This window comes from Pinus tabuliformis, chromosome 9 (assembly GCF_031772625.1).
Source record: "Pinus tabuliformis cultivar Carrire ecotype Pingquan chromosome 9, CPIR1, whole genome shotgun sequence".
NCBI lineage: Eukaryota > Viridiplantae > Streptophyta > Pinopsida > Pinales > Pinaceae > Pinus > Pinus tabuliformis.
In genome coordinates this window covers 527,653,329-527,668,914 of record NC_142307.1, presented here as the reverse complement: position 1 = coordinate 527,668,914, position 15,586 = coordinate 527,653,329, and the positions used below count along the sequence as shown (strand labels likewise).

At 36.7% G+C, this 15,586-nt stretch overlaps 1 protein-coding gene across 1 annotated transcript in view; it reads left to right on the top strand.

The window, feature by feature from the left end:
* LOC149149545 (arginyl-tRNA--protein transferase 1-like) overlaps window positions 1-11,215 on the top strand; it is a 50,025-nt gene extending 38,810 nt beyond the window's left edge. Inside the window, exons 4-5 of the mRNA XM_089441086.1 lie at window positions 10,420-10,735; window positions 10,870-11,215. Of these exons, the coding sequence (XP_089297212.1) occupies window positions 10,420-10,735; window positions 10,870-10,992 (439 nt within the window). The 3' untranslated portion in view covers window positions 10,993-11,215. The remainder of the gene's footprint in view (window positions 1-10,419; window positions 10,736-10,869) is intronic.
* The last annotated feature ends 4,371 nt before the right edge of the window (window positions 11,216-15,586 follow it).

The window sequence follows — 15,586 nt, the reverse complement described above, 5'->3', positions numbered from 1 at the left end:
AGGTTTTCCGCCAACTTGGTTAGAAGTCATTTAAATGACAAGCTAGGAAAAGTATTTGTCACCAACATGTTTCCTCTCACTTCTAGGTCAGTTCTTTTCTGACCTAATGGGGGAATCCTGGATGATTTGAAGCAAAAATACTCGAGCATCAGCAATGAGAAGCTTCAGAGCTGCTATTAAAACTCACTGTAATCTGTACTCAACCTCATATATCTGCATTTAAAATCTTCAGAACAGAAACAAACTTAGATCCATGATAAGATACTTCAAATTTGTCCCTATACTTCACAAATCTACTCTAAAACCACTTCAAATCTGCAATATAATTTGCAGATCTGCATGAAAATATCTCAGAACCAGTGAACGAAATGCTTCAAAACAGAATATTAACTACTCCTTTGAAACAAGCTTTGATTAATGCCTTCCTCTCATTTGGTATGAAGGAAAGAAAGTGGAAATTAACAAGTCAAGGGTGGTTTGAATCTTGTTAACTCGAAGTAATCACACTTAAATCAATGAACTTACGGAGAAATGATATGATAGAATTCACATGCACCTGATACCATTGAAATTGGCACGAATTGGATATTCTTCTTATCCATCAGAGTTACGTAAGTGCATAAGTATACGTGGAAGTTAAAAGGCAAAAGTGGCTTCAATCCTGTTTATTTGGAAGCAATCACACATAAATCGATGAGCCTAGAGAGCAATCATAAGATGGAATTCTCACGCAATAAAAACCGTTGAAATTTGCACAAAGAGGATTTCAATGCCACGAAGAGGATATTCTTCTTATTTATCAGTGTTGCATGAGTGCATGTACATGTGGAATATTATGAACTTACCTGGTGTTGATTGCAAGTGCTTTCCTATCTTTTTCCTCGTATTCTGCTTCTTTAACTGCTTCTCCCTCAGGTTTTTTTACCTCTCCTCCAACAATATTCCACTAATTTTTTACCCCAAAATATTGTTTACTTCAAATTTCTTGATGGCATAATTCTTGCCGTCAAGCTTGTGAACATTGTTTTCCAAAGTGATACCTTTCCAGCCATTGCAAATTTTTATCTGAGACCTCAAGGAAGAACACCATTCAAAAATATGTCCCTTAAGAAAAGGAAGAATACCACTTAACAACTTTAGATGACCCCCTCAGCCAAGCGAACCTTATAAAATGTCCTTTCATAACCTTAGGAAACCCTCCTTGAATACCTTTTAAATAATCACAATTTTTTTCTAAACATTAGAAAAGGGTGAAATTTCTTGGGAGTGGAATGTTCCAAGAATATACCCGTTTTCATAGAAAACTCAACTTCAGAAAGCACCGCTACTGAGCACTTTGAACGGTGGCTGTATTTGGCATGGTGACTGTATTTTCTCCTCAAACTAGTTGTTCTCCTTCGCTTTCAGTGTTTCTGAATGCTGGATGTCTTTCTCTGTTGCACGTTGGAATCCTGAGTTTCCCTGAACAGTAAAGTAGAACAGAGATGTGTTTTCCAAGAACCCGCAACTTCTAAACAGGGCAGTGCTGTCTTCTTTATGAACAAACAGAGACCAGAATGCACTACTGCCTTTGCCCTCTTTTTCTGAACTGGTATACTGGCGACTAAGCTAGGGGACAATGTGGCTTCTTGTTTGCTGTGGTTTCTTTGGGTTTATTGCTCTTCAAGGACAGTCTGCACAGTGCACCCCCTTTAAGTCACATGACACGGGACATGCACGATAGCACGGCATGTTGAATCGATACATTTGTTTATATATATATAGACGAAGTGGCTTTTTCCACTGGAATCCGGTGATACAATTTCAAGCAGCATTGTGATTTTTTGTTTTTTAAAACGCATTTTTGAATGCATGAATGGATTCAACACCATGAAAAACCCCCAAGACACTCTAACTGTGCAGATTAAACAACTTAAACTCGGAATTTTTAAAAATCTGTCTTATTTCGATCAAAATTGACCTGAAAAAAATGCTTGAAAAAGAGTCATTTCGTCTATTAGTTTGACTATGCCATATATATATATATATCCATCTTTTTTAGAAATTAAACATTTACAAAAGGGAATTTAACTAGGGTCTAAAAGGACATTTAATGTGTCTAATACAAATCTAGCAACATCATTCACACCATCTAAGTGTAGATGTTGAAATACATTAGTAACATCATCATTCACTGTGCAGAAGTAATCGAGCAATAAAAACTAACCTTCGGCGAAGTATACTGCAAGATATATAAGCACAAGATCATGGTTTCTAGACATTAAATACTGAGAGTATCAGACACATAAATAATTTATTAAGGGTGCGCTCTTAACAATTAAACAAGAAGCATAGACAATAAATGAACTGAAGCTAATAAACTCAAACAAATACAGACCAAAACAAAACAAAATTTCCAGGCATTTTAGAAGAATAATGATTGGAAGAGGTCATCGAGGAGAACAAGACACAGGGTTGTCAAGCCTAATCAGTTGGATTCTCAAGCGACACAGCTTCGAAGGAACCCTTTAAAAGGTCCAAATTTATTAAGAAACAATAAAAATTGAAAGAGCCCAAACCCCATCATAAACTGTAATCAACAGAGCAAAATCTCTTTGATTCAAAAAAGCACTCGCTCATTGCAGACCTTAGATCTCAATTTCTCATTGTTTTACAGTTTTGTGAGTTTTCAAACTAATGTGAAATATCAAATGATTGTTAAAAGCTTTGTTAGATCAATCCTATTTTTAACTAAAAGGATGTATTGAACACATTTAATTTTCCCTTTCCACATGCGGGAATCTGACACTTTGGGACATGTGTTAGACACGCGATTGACACATGTCTTGTTTTTAAGACATGTTGTAGCATGTGATGTGCCTCACAGGCAGGATAGAGAACCACAGGCCCTGTGATGGTGTGCCATGTTTCCTTGTGGCAAATTGTGCTCTCTACAGCTCAATACGAGAGATAAGTGTAATTCCTTCCATGCTCAAGATGAAGTTGACACGTAATATTTAAAAAAAATATTTCTATGTTGCCCATAAATAAAATATCTGAATTAAGTAAAATAATATAAACTTTATATGTAGAGAGAGATATAAAGTAATTGGAAGTAATATGGATTGGAGAAAGTATTTGTTGAAGAAAGTATAACTAGGTTTGGTCTTCATAAATATGAAATGTACTTTTGATTCTTGTACTTTGTAAAAGAAAGAAAAATGATTATTATTGTTATTGAGCTTGGGTTTCTAGCCCAAGAAATTTGTTTTATAGGTCAAGCACTAATTGAAATTGCTTCTAGGATTGTCCTAGGTCATGAAATCAAATAGGGACATTGTCATAACATGAAGACCCCACCGGGCATCTTATAAATTGTAAAAAGAATTATTTTTGTATTTTATTGAGCCTTCCAAGACCAAGTCGGCCTAGAAGCTGGAATTCGTACCCCTAGAAGACCTCTATATAGGAGGCAGTTCGACCTCATTTGGACACATTCATTTCTCTCTCTCTCATATGAAGGAAGAAGCAGAAAAGAGCAAGTGAAGAAGGCAGAAGAAGGAGAAGAAGTGTTTTGGGTTCCTCTCTCTCTCATACGAAGGAAGAAGCAAAAAAGAGAAAGCGAAGAAGGCAAAAGAAGGAGAAAAAGTGTTTTGGGTTCCTCTCTCTCTTTCTTTCTCTCCACACGTGCGAAGAAGAGGGATGAAATTCTGCAGTTTTTCGCTAGGGTTTTTGTTGCTGGACTAGGGTTTCATTGTGGAGGTTCGATCTGGTAAAAAAGAGTTGAAGGAAGGGCCAACAAAGTCTCCTTCTAGATCCAAAAGACAAATTAGGTCAAGCGAGGCCACTGGAGGCAAAGAAGCAGTTCCATTCCACACGTGCGAAGTAGAACCTACTGCTAGGGGGCCGAAGTTTCAAATCTGCAGTTAAGGTCGAAACGGTATGGCTGGAGGTCGAAGTAGTGTTGCCGGAAGAGATTGTGCTGGGTTTGGAAAGCAGTGAAGCAAGCACATTCTTGAGAAGCTGATCTTGGTTTTGGAAGGGCTTCAGTGTTGGTCAAGGGTCTTGGTATTCGTCAATAAAGAATATATAAGAAGTGATTGAAGGGTTTTCCTCTCAAGAGGAGAGGTTTTGCCCTGGCTTGGAGCCTACATCTTGTGTATTTGTATCTTGTTGATCTTCTTGTTTTGGTAGTTGTTTGATGATTGAAGAACACACTATAATAATAAGAAGAAGAAGATAATCATAATAAGTAAAAAGACATCACAAGCAGTTATCATAGTTAGAAGAATCATTAATGTCATCTTGCCTTAGATTCTTCAACATGGTATCAGAGTTATGGTTCGCACAAGGCATGAAGAAGGTCAACTCTATTATGAAGAAGCTTGAAAAGAAGTGTTCATCATTAGCAAGTCTCATCAAGCAAAGTTTCAAGGCAATATGGAATAGTCTCTTCTCTTCCAAAGATCTCAAATCTTCAAAGAATGAAGGATTGTTCTTAGCCCTCACCAAACATTTCAAGATGAAAATATATGGGTGATAGATAGTGGAGCTTCAAGACACATGACTGGATATCACAAGCAACTCAAAACCCTATCCAAAGGGAAGTCCTCATACTCTGTGGAGCTTGGTGACAACAAGAGCTATCCGGTAAAAGGCATTGGATCTACATCAATTGAGTTGGAAGGAGGTAACATTCATCTCAACAACATTCTATATGTTCCAGGTTTGTGCAAAAATCTTATTTTTGTTTCATCGTTAGAAGATAAAGGAGATAGAGTTGCTTTTATAGATGGTAAAGAAATGGTTTGGGCTAAAGATTCTAGCATTGTAAAAGCTAGAACCATTGGAGTTTGAGAAGGAAGACTCTACAAACTCTCATCTCCTCTAAATCAAGCACTTGTCCACATTGAGATAAGTCCGTGTGAACTTTGGCATAGAAGATTGGGCCATCTTCATTACAAGATCTTGCCAACTCTAAACTCCATTGTAAATGGGATACAAAATCTTAAAGAAGACCATGAAGGAGTCTGCAAAGGCTGTGCTTTGGGAAAGAATGCAAAGAAACCATTTGCAAATAGTACATCTAGAGCTCAAGAGATTCTAGATCTCATCCACTCTGATGTATGTGGTCCCATGTCTAAATCACTTGGAGGTCATATATATTATGTTACTTTCATTGATGATCATTCAAGGAAAACTTGGGTTTATTACTTAAATCCAAGGACGAAGTATTCATAAAATTTCAAGAATTCAAGGCAGAGGTAGAAAATCTTACAGAAAGAAAGATAAAGATTCTAAGGTCAGACAATGAAGGTGAGTATACTTCCAAAGAACTTATTGCTTTCTATGAGGTTGGGATTAAGAGGGAGCTTATAGTTCCATACAATCCCGAGCAGAATGGAGTAGCTGAACGAAAGAATAGAGCTATAGAACAAAATGTCAAGGCTATTCTCCATGATCAAGATCTATCGAAATTCCTATGGGGAGAAGCAACGAAGACTGCAGTATACATTCAAAATAGAAGTCCTCACAGGTCACTTGGCAATATAACTCCATAAGAAGTCTTCACTGGGAAGAAACCAAATATTGATCATCTCCGAATATTTGGGTGTCTTGTATATATTCACATTCCCAAGGACAAAAGAAAGAAGCTAGATCCCGCAAGCAAGAAGGGAATATTTGTTGGATATATCAACTCTTGAAGGCTTATAGGATCTACATAAAGGAAGGACATCAAATAGAAGTAAACAGAGATGTAATTTTTTATGAGAGCATTGCCTTCAAGAAATCTAAAGATCTCCCATCCGATTCTGATGAGGAGGATCTTCCTATTATTTAGGAAGAAGCTAATAAGGAAGAAGAAGTCTCTCATCATGAAGAAGAAGTTCCTAGTGAACCAATCTCTTTCCTTGAAAGAAGAAAGAGACCTAACTGGTTAACTTCTACACTTCAAGAAGCAGAAGATCACACCGCAAGAGGAAGATTCAAGGAGAGCAAGAAATTGAAAAGATGAAGAGGATATGCAGCATACATGTCGAAGCTCATTGAAGATGAACCTTCCACTTTTGAAGAAGCAGCCAAACACCAATGGAAGAATGCAATGAATTAGGAATACCAATCTATTATGAAGAATGGAGTATGGGAAATTGTCCCAAGACCAGAAAACAAATCAGTGGTAACCTCTAAGTGGTTGTATAAGATCAAGCATGTTGCAAATGGAAGCATAGATAAATTCAAGGCTAGATTCGTGGCTCGAGGCTTCTCTTAGGAAGAAGGCATTGACTATGAAGAGATCTTTGCTCCCACAACAATGTATACCACGATCTCATCTCTGTTATCTCTAACGGCATCAATGGGATGGAAGGTACATCAAATGGATGTCAAAACAACATTCTTGAATGGTACCATAGATGAAGAAGTCTACATAGAGCAACCATTGGGATTCGAGGTAAAGGTTAGAGAAACTCATGTTTGCAGATTGCAGAAGGCACTTTATGGCCTCAAGCAAGCTCCTAGGGCATGGTATGCTAGAATGGATGCATATTTGCAAAGGTTGGGTTTCAGGAAAAGCACGACAATTCCCAATCTATACATCAAAGTAAAGAATGATGAACTTGTCATCATTCTTCTATATGTAGATGATCTTCTATTAACTAGTAATGAAGAAAGAATTCAAGAATGTAAGAAAATGCTGGCAGCTGAATTCGATATGAAGGATCTAGGACTTACGCATTATTATCCGAGATTGAAAGTCTCGCAGGAAAGTATATGATCGAGCTATTGAAAAGGTTTGATATGATGGAATGTAAACCCATGACAACTCCAATGATCACAAACTTGAAAATGTTAAGGAATCCTGAATCTAGTCCAATGGATCCTACTAAGTATAAACAATTGATTGGCTCCCTGATGTATTTGGTGAATACTTGGCCAGACATATGTTTTGCAGTAAATGTTCTCGGTAAATTTCAAATGGAGCCAAGACATGATCATTGGATCGTTGCTAAGCATATACTGAGATATCTGTAGGAAAATTGTCCATTACTGCTTGAAGTATGAAAAAGGAAAAGATGTTCATCTTGAAGGATTTACTGATTTTGATTGGGGAGGCAGCGAGAAGGATGGAAGAAGCACTACAGGAGGATGTTTTAGCTTGGGATCCTCCATGGTCTCTTGGATGAGCAGAAAGCAAGAGACAGTGGCTTTGAGTAGTGCTAAGGCCGAGTACATTGCAGCCTGTGAAGTGAGCAGGGAAGCGGTCTAGTTAAGGAAGATGTTATCTGATCTGTTTGCAGGACCGTTGGATCCTACCATAATACATTGTGATAATACCAATTGTATAAGACTGTCCGAGGATCCAGTATTTCATGGAAAGACGAAGCACATAAACAACAAGTACCACTACATTCGAAAGTTGGTACAAGATGGTGTACTGAAGTTGGAGTATATCCCCACCGATGATCAAATTGCTAATATTTTAACAAAATCTCTTCCCAATAAGAAGCTTGTGTATTTTAGAAACTGGCTTGGATTGGTTGACATATCTTCCCTAGTTGAGAGGGAGAGATAGACATATCATTCTTGCCTTCATTTTGGAAGAAAGAATGGAGGGATTGAATAATCATTTGGCATTCGATACTCTTTGAGGATGTTGTAGGACATCCAAAATAAGAGTAGGCAAGAGGATCGATATTCTTTGAGGGCTGGGGACCCAAGATAAGAATAGTCCTAGAAGGTCATACTCGGTGAACACCCGGGTGGGTATGTACCTGGAGAGACAATGATGAAGGTGTCTATAGTCATTGGTATCCCCAACATTGTGCTTTGATCTATTGAGAGATAGAGTTGTTACTCAAGGCCTTGCTATGTGACAATGTTGGTTATAATGATGCTATACAGATGGATTACTAGTCTGACTCTTCATATGAGATCTCTTCAGTATTGAGAATAGCGATGTACCATTTATGAATACCTCCCTAGCTAAGAGGGAGTGTTGAAGAAAGTATAACTAGGTTCGGTCTTCATAAATATGAAATGTACTTTTGATTCTTGTATTTTGTAAAAGAAAGAAAAATGATTATTATTATTATTATTGAGCTTGGGTTTCTTGCCCAAGAAATTTGTTTTATAGGTCAAGCACTAATTGAAAGTGCTTCTAGGATTGTCCTAGGTCAAGAAGTCAAATAGGGACATTGTCATAATATGAAGACCCCATCAGGCATCTTGTAAATTGTAAAAAGAATTATTTTTGTATTTTACTGAGCCTTCCAAGACCAAGTCGGCCTGCTAGCCTGTCAAGTCGACCTAGAAGCTGGAATTCGTACCCCTAGAAGACCTATATATAGGAGACAGTTCGACCTCATTTGGACACATTCATTCCTCTCTCTCTCATACAAAGGAAGAAGCATAAAAGAGAAAGCAAAGAAGGAGAAGAAATGTTTTGGGTTCCTCTCTCTCTCTCTTTCTCTCCACACGTGCGAAGAAGAGGGCTGAAATTCTGCAGTTTTCGCTAGGGTTTTTGCTGTGGGGCTAGGGTTTCGTTATGGAGGTTTGATTTGGTGAAAAAGAGCTGAAGGAAGGGCCAACAAAATCCCCTTCTAGATCCAAAAGACAAATTAGGTCAAGTGAGGCAGCTGGGGGCAAAGAAGAAGGAATTCTTGTCCACACGTGCGAAGTAGAGGCTGTTGCTAGGGGCCAAAGTTGCAGATCTGCAATTAAGGCCGAAAAGGTGTGGCTGGAGGTCGAAGTAGTTTTGCCGGAAGAAATTCTACTGGGTTTGGAAAGCACTGAAGCAAGCATATTCTTGAGAAGCTGATCTTGGTCTTGGAAGGGCTTCAGTGTTGGTCAAGGGTCTTGGTATTCATCAATAAAGAATCTATAAGAAGAGATTGAAGGGTTTTCCTCTCAAGAGGGAGAGGTTTTGCCCCGGTTTGGAGCCTACATCTTGTGTACTTGTATCTTGTTGATCTTTTGGTTTTGGTAGCTGTTTGATGATTGAAGAACACACTATAATAATAATAAGAAGAAGATAATCACAATAAGTAAAAAGACATCACAAGCAATTATCATAGTTAGAAGAATCATTAATGCCATCTTGCCTTAGATTCTTCAACAATATTATCCATCATGTAGAAAGAAGGAGATATGGAAGTCCAATTTGAATTCCTTCAGCGATAAAAAACTGAACTTCCATGAAAAACTAACTTTTTGAAAGGCTATGACAAAGAGACTCATGGCATTGTTTTGCATAATTTAGATTCCTTGGTTGGTGAAAACTATCCAGAGGAAGTGAAGAAACACTATAAGAGTGTGATGGAGGAGTTGAATCATGTGGTGAGAGGGGCCAAATCCTTGGAGGTGTAAACCACTTTTTAGAGAGCAAAACATGAGGAAAGGTTTGTAGGTCAAGGGATTTTATCCCTTTCAGTGCATGATAAACTTGGAGTTTAGATGAATCTTGGTTAAAACATTTGAATGGTGGGTTGCTTACTATGAGAGAGATGTGTACTTCCTTCCATGCTTATCATGGAGTTGAGGCATGGCATACAAAGAATCAATGTAGATCCGTCTAAATTTTGGGTATAGGTTGCACTTAGAGGGATCAAAATTGGAGGAAAGGGTTACACCTCTAAAGATTTGATCATTGCCAGGATATGGTGGTTAAAACATTTCAATGGTGTATTGCTGAGTAATGTGTAATTCCTTTTGTGCTCAATTTGGAGTTGACATGTGGCATATATTCATCTTAACTCTGGATCTCTCATGCGGAAGAAGGGATCAAATTTGAGGAAAGGTTCACACTTTTAGAGATTTTATCCCTCTTCGTGTAGGATAAATCCAGAGCTAAAATGGATCTACACTTATAACATATCACACTTAAGAAATGACATATATGCAGCATAACACATAAAAAGAATTTCCACTAAATTCACTCATTTCATATTTTATAATAACATGAATTTATAGTACAAAATTTGCTTAAAATCTGGGCGCTGAAGGAGATAGATCTTTACCCTAAAAGAGATCTACCCCAAAGTTTTCTAATCTCAAATTGGTGGTCATCTTTTCGTGCATAAGCATGCTTCTAATTTTAAAGCCCTAAACTTATTTTTAGGCAAAATTGGCATATTTAAACTAACAAATTTTGGTTTCTTCATTAGTGTCATTCACATGGAGAATGACTGCTGTTTCTTTGCTTTCACTATGTTCTGATTAATTTCTGACCTGTAATCTGGTTTGTAGAAGTTGACATGTAATCTTCCAGCTTAACATGTGATGACAACAATTTACTGCAGGCTTCTGCAAGCATGATTCATATGAAATTATGAATCCTTTGTGGGAAGATGGAGATCTGTGTCACGGTTTAATTGCTGTTTTGCATATGTTGTGATTCTGTTACATTTTATTGTTTTGATAATTTCATCTTGACTTTTGCAGGTGGACTCCTTTCCAGCTTGCAAAGCTGGTGCTTGATAAAGCAGCATACCTTTGTCTCTGTGATGTTTGTGACCATGCAGAACCAATTTTAAGCCCTGCCACTGATGAAATGCATGATTCCTATGGGCAAGATGATCATGAAATGGAGGATAATCTGGAATTCTGTGATGGAGAGTTACATGAATTTCAAAGATCAGGTAGCAGTGACCATTCCATGGGTGTTGAGAATGGCGTTGAAGCACCCGCTGTGGATTTTGATACTGAAGATATTGGTGGGGTTTTAATTCAATGGAATGGTCTGCGGTTTCGATTTAAGGTAGCTGTTCTACTTTCTCGTTTACTTATATTTTTTGAGACTGGGCATTGTGAGTTATGCTTTGCATCTCAGTTACAGATCAGGTTTCTTGGAATACTTTTTAGCTGATCCTTTTCTTTTTTACAAACTTTCAGGACTTGAAGGCTTCTGGTATTATGGGTCAACGGAGCATTGATTTGTTAACCGGACACTTGCAGAAGTATATTAAAGTAGTTGGCACAGAACTTTCTGAACGTATTGCTTACTGTCTGGATTGAGTGCACAATGTATCTCTAGCAGTGTTCATTGTAATATTATGTTGCATATACTGTTTGTCTCTTTCTATTGTAGGATATATTTCTGAAATGGAAAGTAGGAAAACGTACAGGGAGAATATTTTTTTCGGTTTTTAATTCCTCTATGGTATTCATATAAAAACTGTGGTTTCCACATTACCTGTGTAGAACTGCCTGCTCTTTAACATTATTTCGATTAATACCCTGAGCTATCTTACCAATTTAAAATGGCCATTGGAATTACAGGAAAATGTAAAATATTAAATGTAATTGCAATTTATATTTTGAGGAGTTTTACTGATTTCTAATGCCCTTTGGAATGAGAGGAATATCAAATATTATAATAATAATAATAAAGTACTGTCAAAATTGTATAAGACTCTTTGTTTTAAACGCTAGATATTTTATTAATTGAAAATACCAGTTCATAATACATATATTGTTCAAACCTCCACCATGAGCTCCATAAAAAATGCATATAATACTAATAGCTTCACAAAAGTTCAAAACAAAAATATATCAGTACTCCATAAATCAGCGACGTCCAACCAAAAACATAGTAGGCCTGCCATATTCATAGAATAGTAATGTCGAAAAGTACAAAACCAGTATAAATGAAGCTGATTTTGTGGGCTAAACAACAATACTGCCCCACATCCACATTTGCCAGCCTGAGACATGCCATCAAAGAAGCTCGTTGGGAACTCAATCTGGAAGAAATTCCTCATCAACCTTGGCACACTGTCATAATTTTTAACCTGAAAACCAGACTCCAGCCAAACCAAAACCTTTGCACAAATCCTCATGATATTCATAGGCCTCCCATGAAAAATAACAGCATTCCAAACTTCCCAAAAGATGAACAGGAGAATATACTTTATATTTCCACATTTCTTCAGCCACCACTAAAGACACTCATCAAGTGAAGGGAAAGACCGGGACGATGGGAGCTGAAAACAATCCAGAACCCTCATCCACACATCAATAACAAAAGGACATTGTAACAAAAGGCGTGAGACATTCTCCAAAGACTCTCTACAGAATGGGCACCATCTCGGACCCAAAATACCTTTTTTACATACATTGTGCTGGGTAAGGATTCGGTTTTTCCATGCCAGCCAACTGTATAATTATAATTTTCAATGCAACATTCTAGTCCCAAGCCTTCTTGAACCAACATTTATTTGTCAGATGGTGTGTTGGTGTGTAGCTCACGATGATAACTATTTGTGAGGTATTTTAACTTTTTCTTATTAGCATAGTCTTCTCTTGATATTATTAGTGTGTGTATTTCTTACATCATCAAACAGTTACCAAAATACAAGAGACAAAGGCACACGATGTTGACTTTCTGCCAAGGCCAAAACCTCTCCCTCTTGGAGAGGAAAACCCACACAATTCTTCTTATGGAGATTCCAATTGACGAACACCAAGACCTGGACCCTTGACCTATTGAGTGAGTCATTCCAAGACCAAGACACCAATCCTCTTCTTCATCACTGCTGAGATCATCATCATTACTGCTGCTTCATCAAGGTCACCTTCACTGAGATATTTATTATAACAACGAGATCATTACTGCACCTCCATTGTCACATCTTCATTGCTTTTTACTGAGATTATTTCTGCACCTTTAATGAAATCATCACTATAACAATGAGATCTCGATATTGAGATATGTATATATCTTTGACAACTGCACAAAGATCTTTTCATGATCAATACTTTGTAACTGAGACCGAGATCATGACTTCATCCAAATCATGCCAAAGCGTGTTACTGTGAGATCTGTTTATCATTCATATGTCGAGACAGAGTATGCCAAGAGTGTGATACTGTGGAATCACATTTGTGTCGAGACAGAGATTATCATCGCAAATATAGTGAGCGTAATCCTTCCTTGCACCGAGATCTAAATATGTCGAGACTGTTAGTATGTAGAGAGTGTATCTCTTCATCATAAGTACATGACTGCGTTTCAGAGTTTATGCCGAGATAGTGAGTCACAAGATTGTGACTGCGTCTTAGAGTGTTTGTCGAGACAACGAGGGTTACCATGATCCTTCTCATCACATGTATGCAACGATTGCTAGTCTGAGCTTACTGTAATCACCATCGTAGCTTCAGGGGTATCCAAAATAGTTTCTTCCTGTAATGCAAATCTCAGACCATCCGAAAATCACAGAGAATCGAGTTTTGTGCTTGTTCCTTTTGCGCAAATCCATAGCGGGGTATATATAGTAGTTTCGACTTCATAATAAGCTGACTTGAGCCATTGAAGAGGTGTGTAGGCCGACATGACTAAGATTGACGATTTACATTGTTTAGCTTGCTGATGTCTTCAGGGGGATTGTGCTTGTCTTGGAGGGTTGTTTAAACTAGTATACATTTACAGATAGGCTCAAGAAGAGCTCCTTATATATGATTTTGACTCTTTGACTTTTCTAGACCTATGAAATGAGCAAGAAACTCATTATTATAGAAATAATATTTCTTTTGACAAGTACAAAGATCAAAATTACATTTGTAAATACCAAACCTAGGTACACTTTCTTCAACACAAAAATGTAATTGTAAATCTTAGAAACCACCACATTTCCACAACGCAGAGAGCCATTCCAAATTAAAACATCCCCTTGATCCTTCCAAACTAGACTTGCCATCCTAAGGTTGGCAATGTAATGGTTCCATAAGCTCACTTTTACACAAGACAAACCCAATTCAAAAACATCCATCCAAGATAGGTAGGAGAAAGAGTCGAAGTAGTGGCCATATCCCTGGTCCAGGAAAAATATACCTTTTGCATGTAAGGCATCCAAGATAGAACTGGGAAGTTGATGTAGATTACTCATCCCTTGTATATGGTCGATCCCAATCATAATCATGTCTCCCTTGTCGAAAGACCATAACATATTATCTACCAGCCACTTTCTAACCTTAAGAAGATTGTTCCAAATTTGAAATCCCCTATTTGTAATATCAACATCGTCCCTGCACCACTCCTCAAGGGTCATATGCCTAAGATATTTGTCATGTATAAACTCCAACCAAATCCCCTTACTAGAAATTGCTCTCCATATTTTTTTGTTAAAAGCGCACATCCAAACAACTTCAAATCCAACAACCCCCATTCTCCAAACTGTATATCTTTTGTGATGCAATCAAGTCGATTTTTTGGTGTTCATCTTCCCTTTATCCAAGGGACCACTAACAAGATGCTGAAGATTCTAAAGAAGCATAAGGTGGTTTCAACCTTCAGGGCTTTAAATACCATCCAGAGCTCCCTTATATCTGTAAAAGACCCAGTGGACCCCAAAAATATGAAGGATGTTTACGTTATCCCATGCTCTTGTGGGACTCCCTACATTGGTGAGATTGATTGCTCGATTAATCAAAGGATTTTTTAGCATGTTACTGACATCAAAAATGTCAAGACCCACTTATCTGTTTTGGCAGAGCATGCAGATAAATCTAAGCATCACATTTGCATTGAGGAGGCCCAAGTCGTTGCTAGGGTTAGTCATTCCCATCATCATAAATTGGGGGAGGCCTTAGAAATCGAAAAAAGACCCAATAATTTGAATAGAGACTATGGTTGAATTATTATTAGAAGTTGGGTCCTTGTCGCATCCTCCTAGTTTTTTAGGTTTCTTTTTGGGATATATTTTGTTTATTTATTTACCTATGGAGGTATTTGTGTCATTTATATAGTATTTGTTGTTGGTTTATTTTTCATTAAAGTTTATATTCTCGATCTTTCGTGTTTTCTTAAGTATTTTATCATCTTATTTGATCTTGACTCTTAGTATTTTTGTTATTTGTTTAATGGGCCTCAACCCTGTATTTTATGGTTGACCTGTTTTATTTATTGATTACTTTTTTTTGAATATGTGTGTGTTTGTTTTATTTTATTAATTATTTTTATTTTAGTTTATTTTATTTCCATTAATTATTTTTAATTATTAAATGATCTTGTTTCGATTAGGGTATTGACTCATTTTTATAATAATTTGACTTCCCTCTTTGTTTGGAGTTTAACTTTGATTTTTTTATATTTTTTAGTTATTTTATTATTATTATTTTCTATTAATAGATTTTTTTAATAATATTTGATTTTAATAAATTAATTTTGATATTATTTTTAAAAAACTAACCGTTTAATGTAACTGTTACTTAATAACATTTGTTTTTAATAAATTAATATCATAATTTAAATATTATTTTTCAAAAACTAGTAGTTTAATATAGTTGTTACTTAATAATATTTGTTTTTAATAAATTAATATCATAAATTAAATATTATTGTTAAATAATAGTCGTTACTTGAAATTATGGTCTCTACATTGCTCTCTATTTAAGCTTTTGTCATGGTCTGCCTCTTCAGCTAGTCCTGATGATGAACCACACTTGTCGGTTCGAAACTCGTCGGCCAAAAGTTTCTCTTATGTGATTTCTACCGAAAGATTCTTAATTCATATCTACTTTGTTTTACATACATTTGCATTCAATAGTTTTATGTCTAGTTCCATTGCAAAAGTAACAATAATCAATTTGTGTACCTAGTGAATAATTGTCT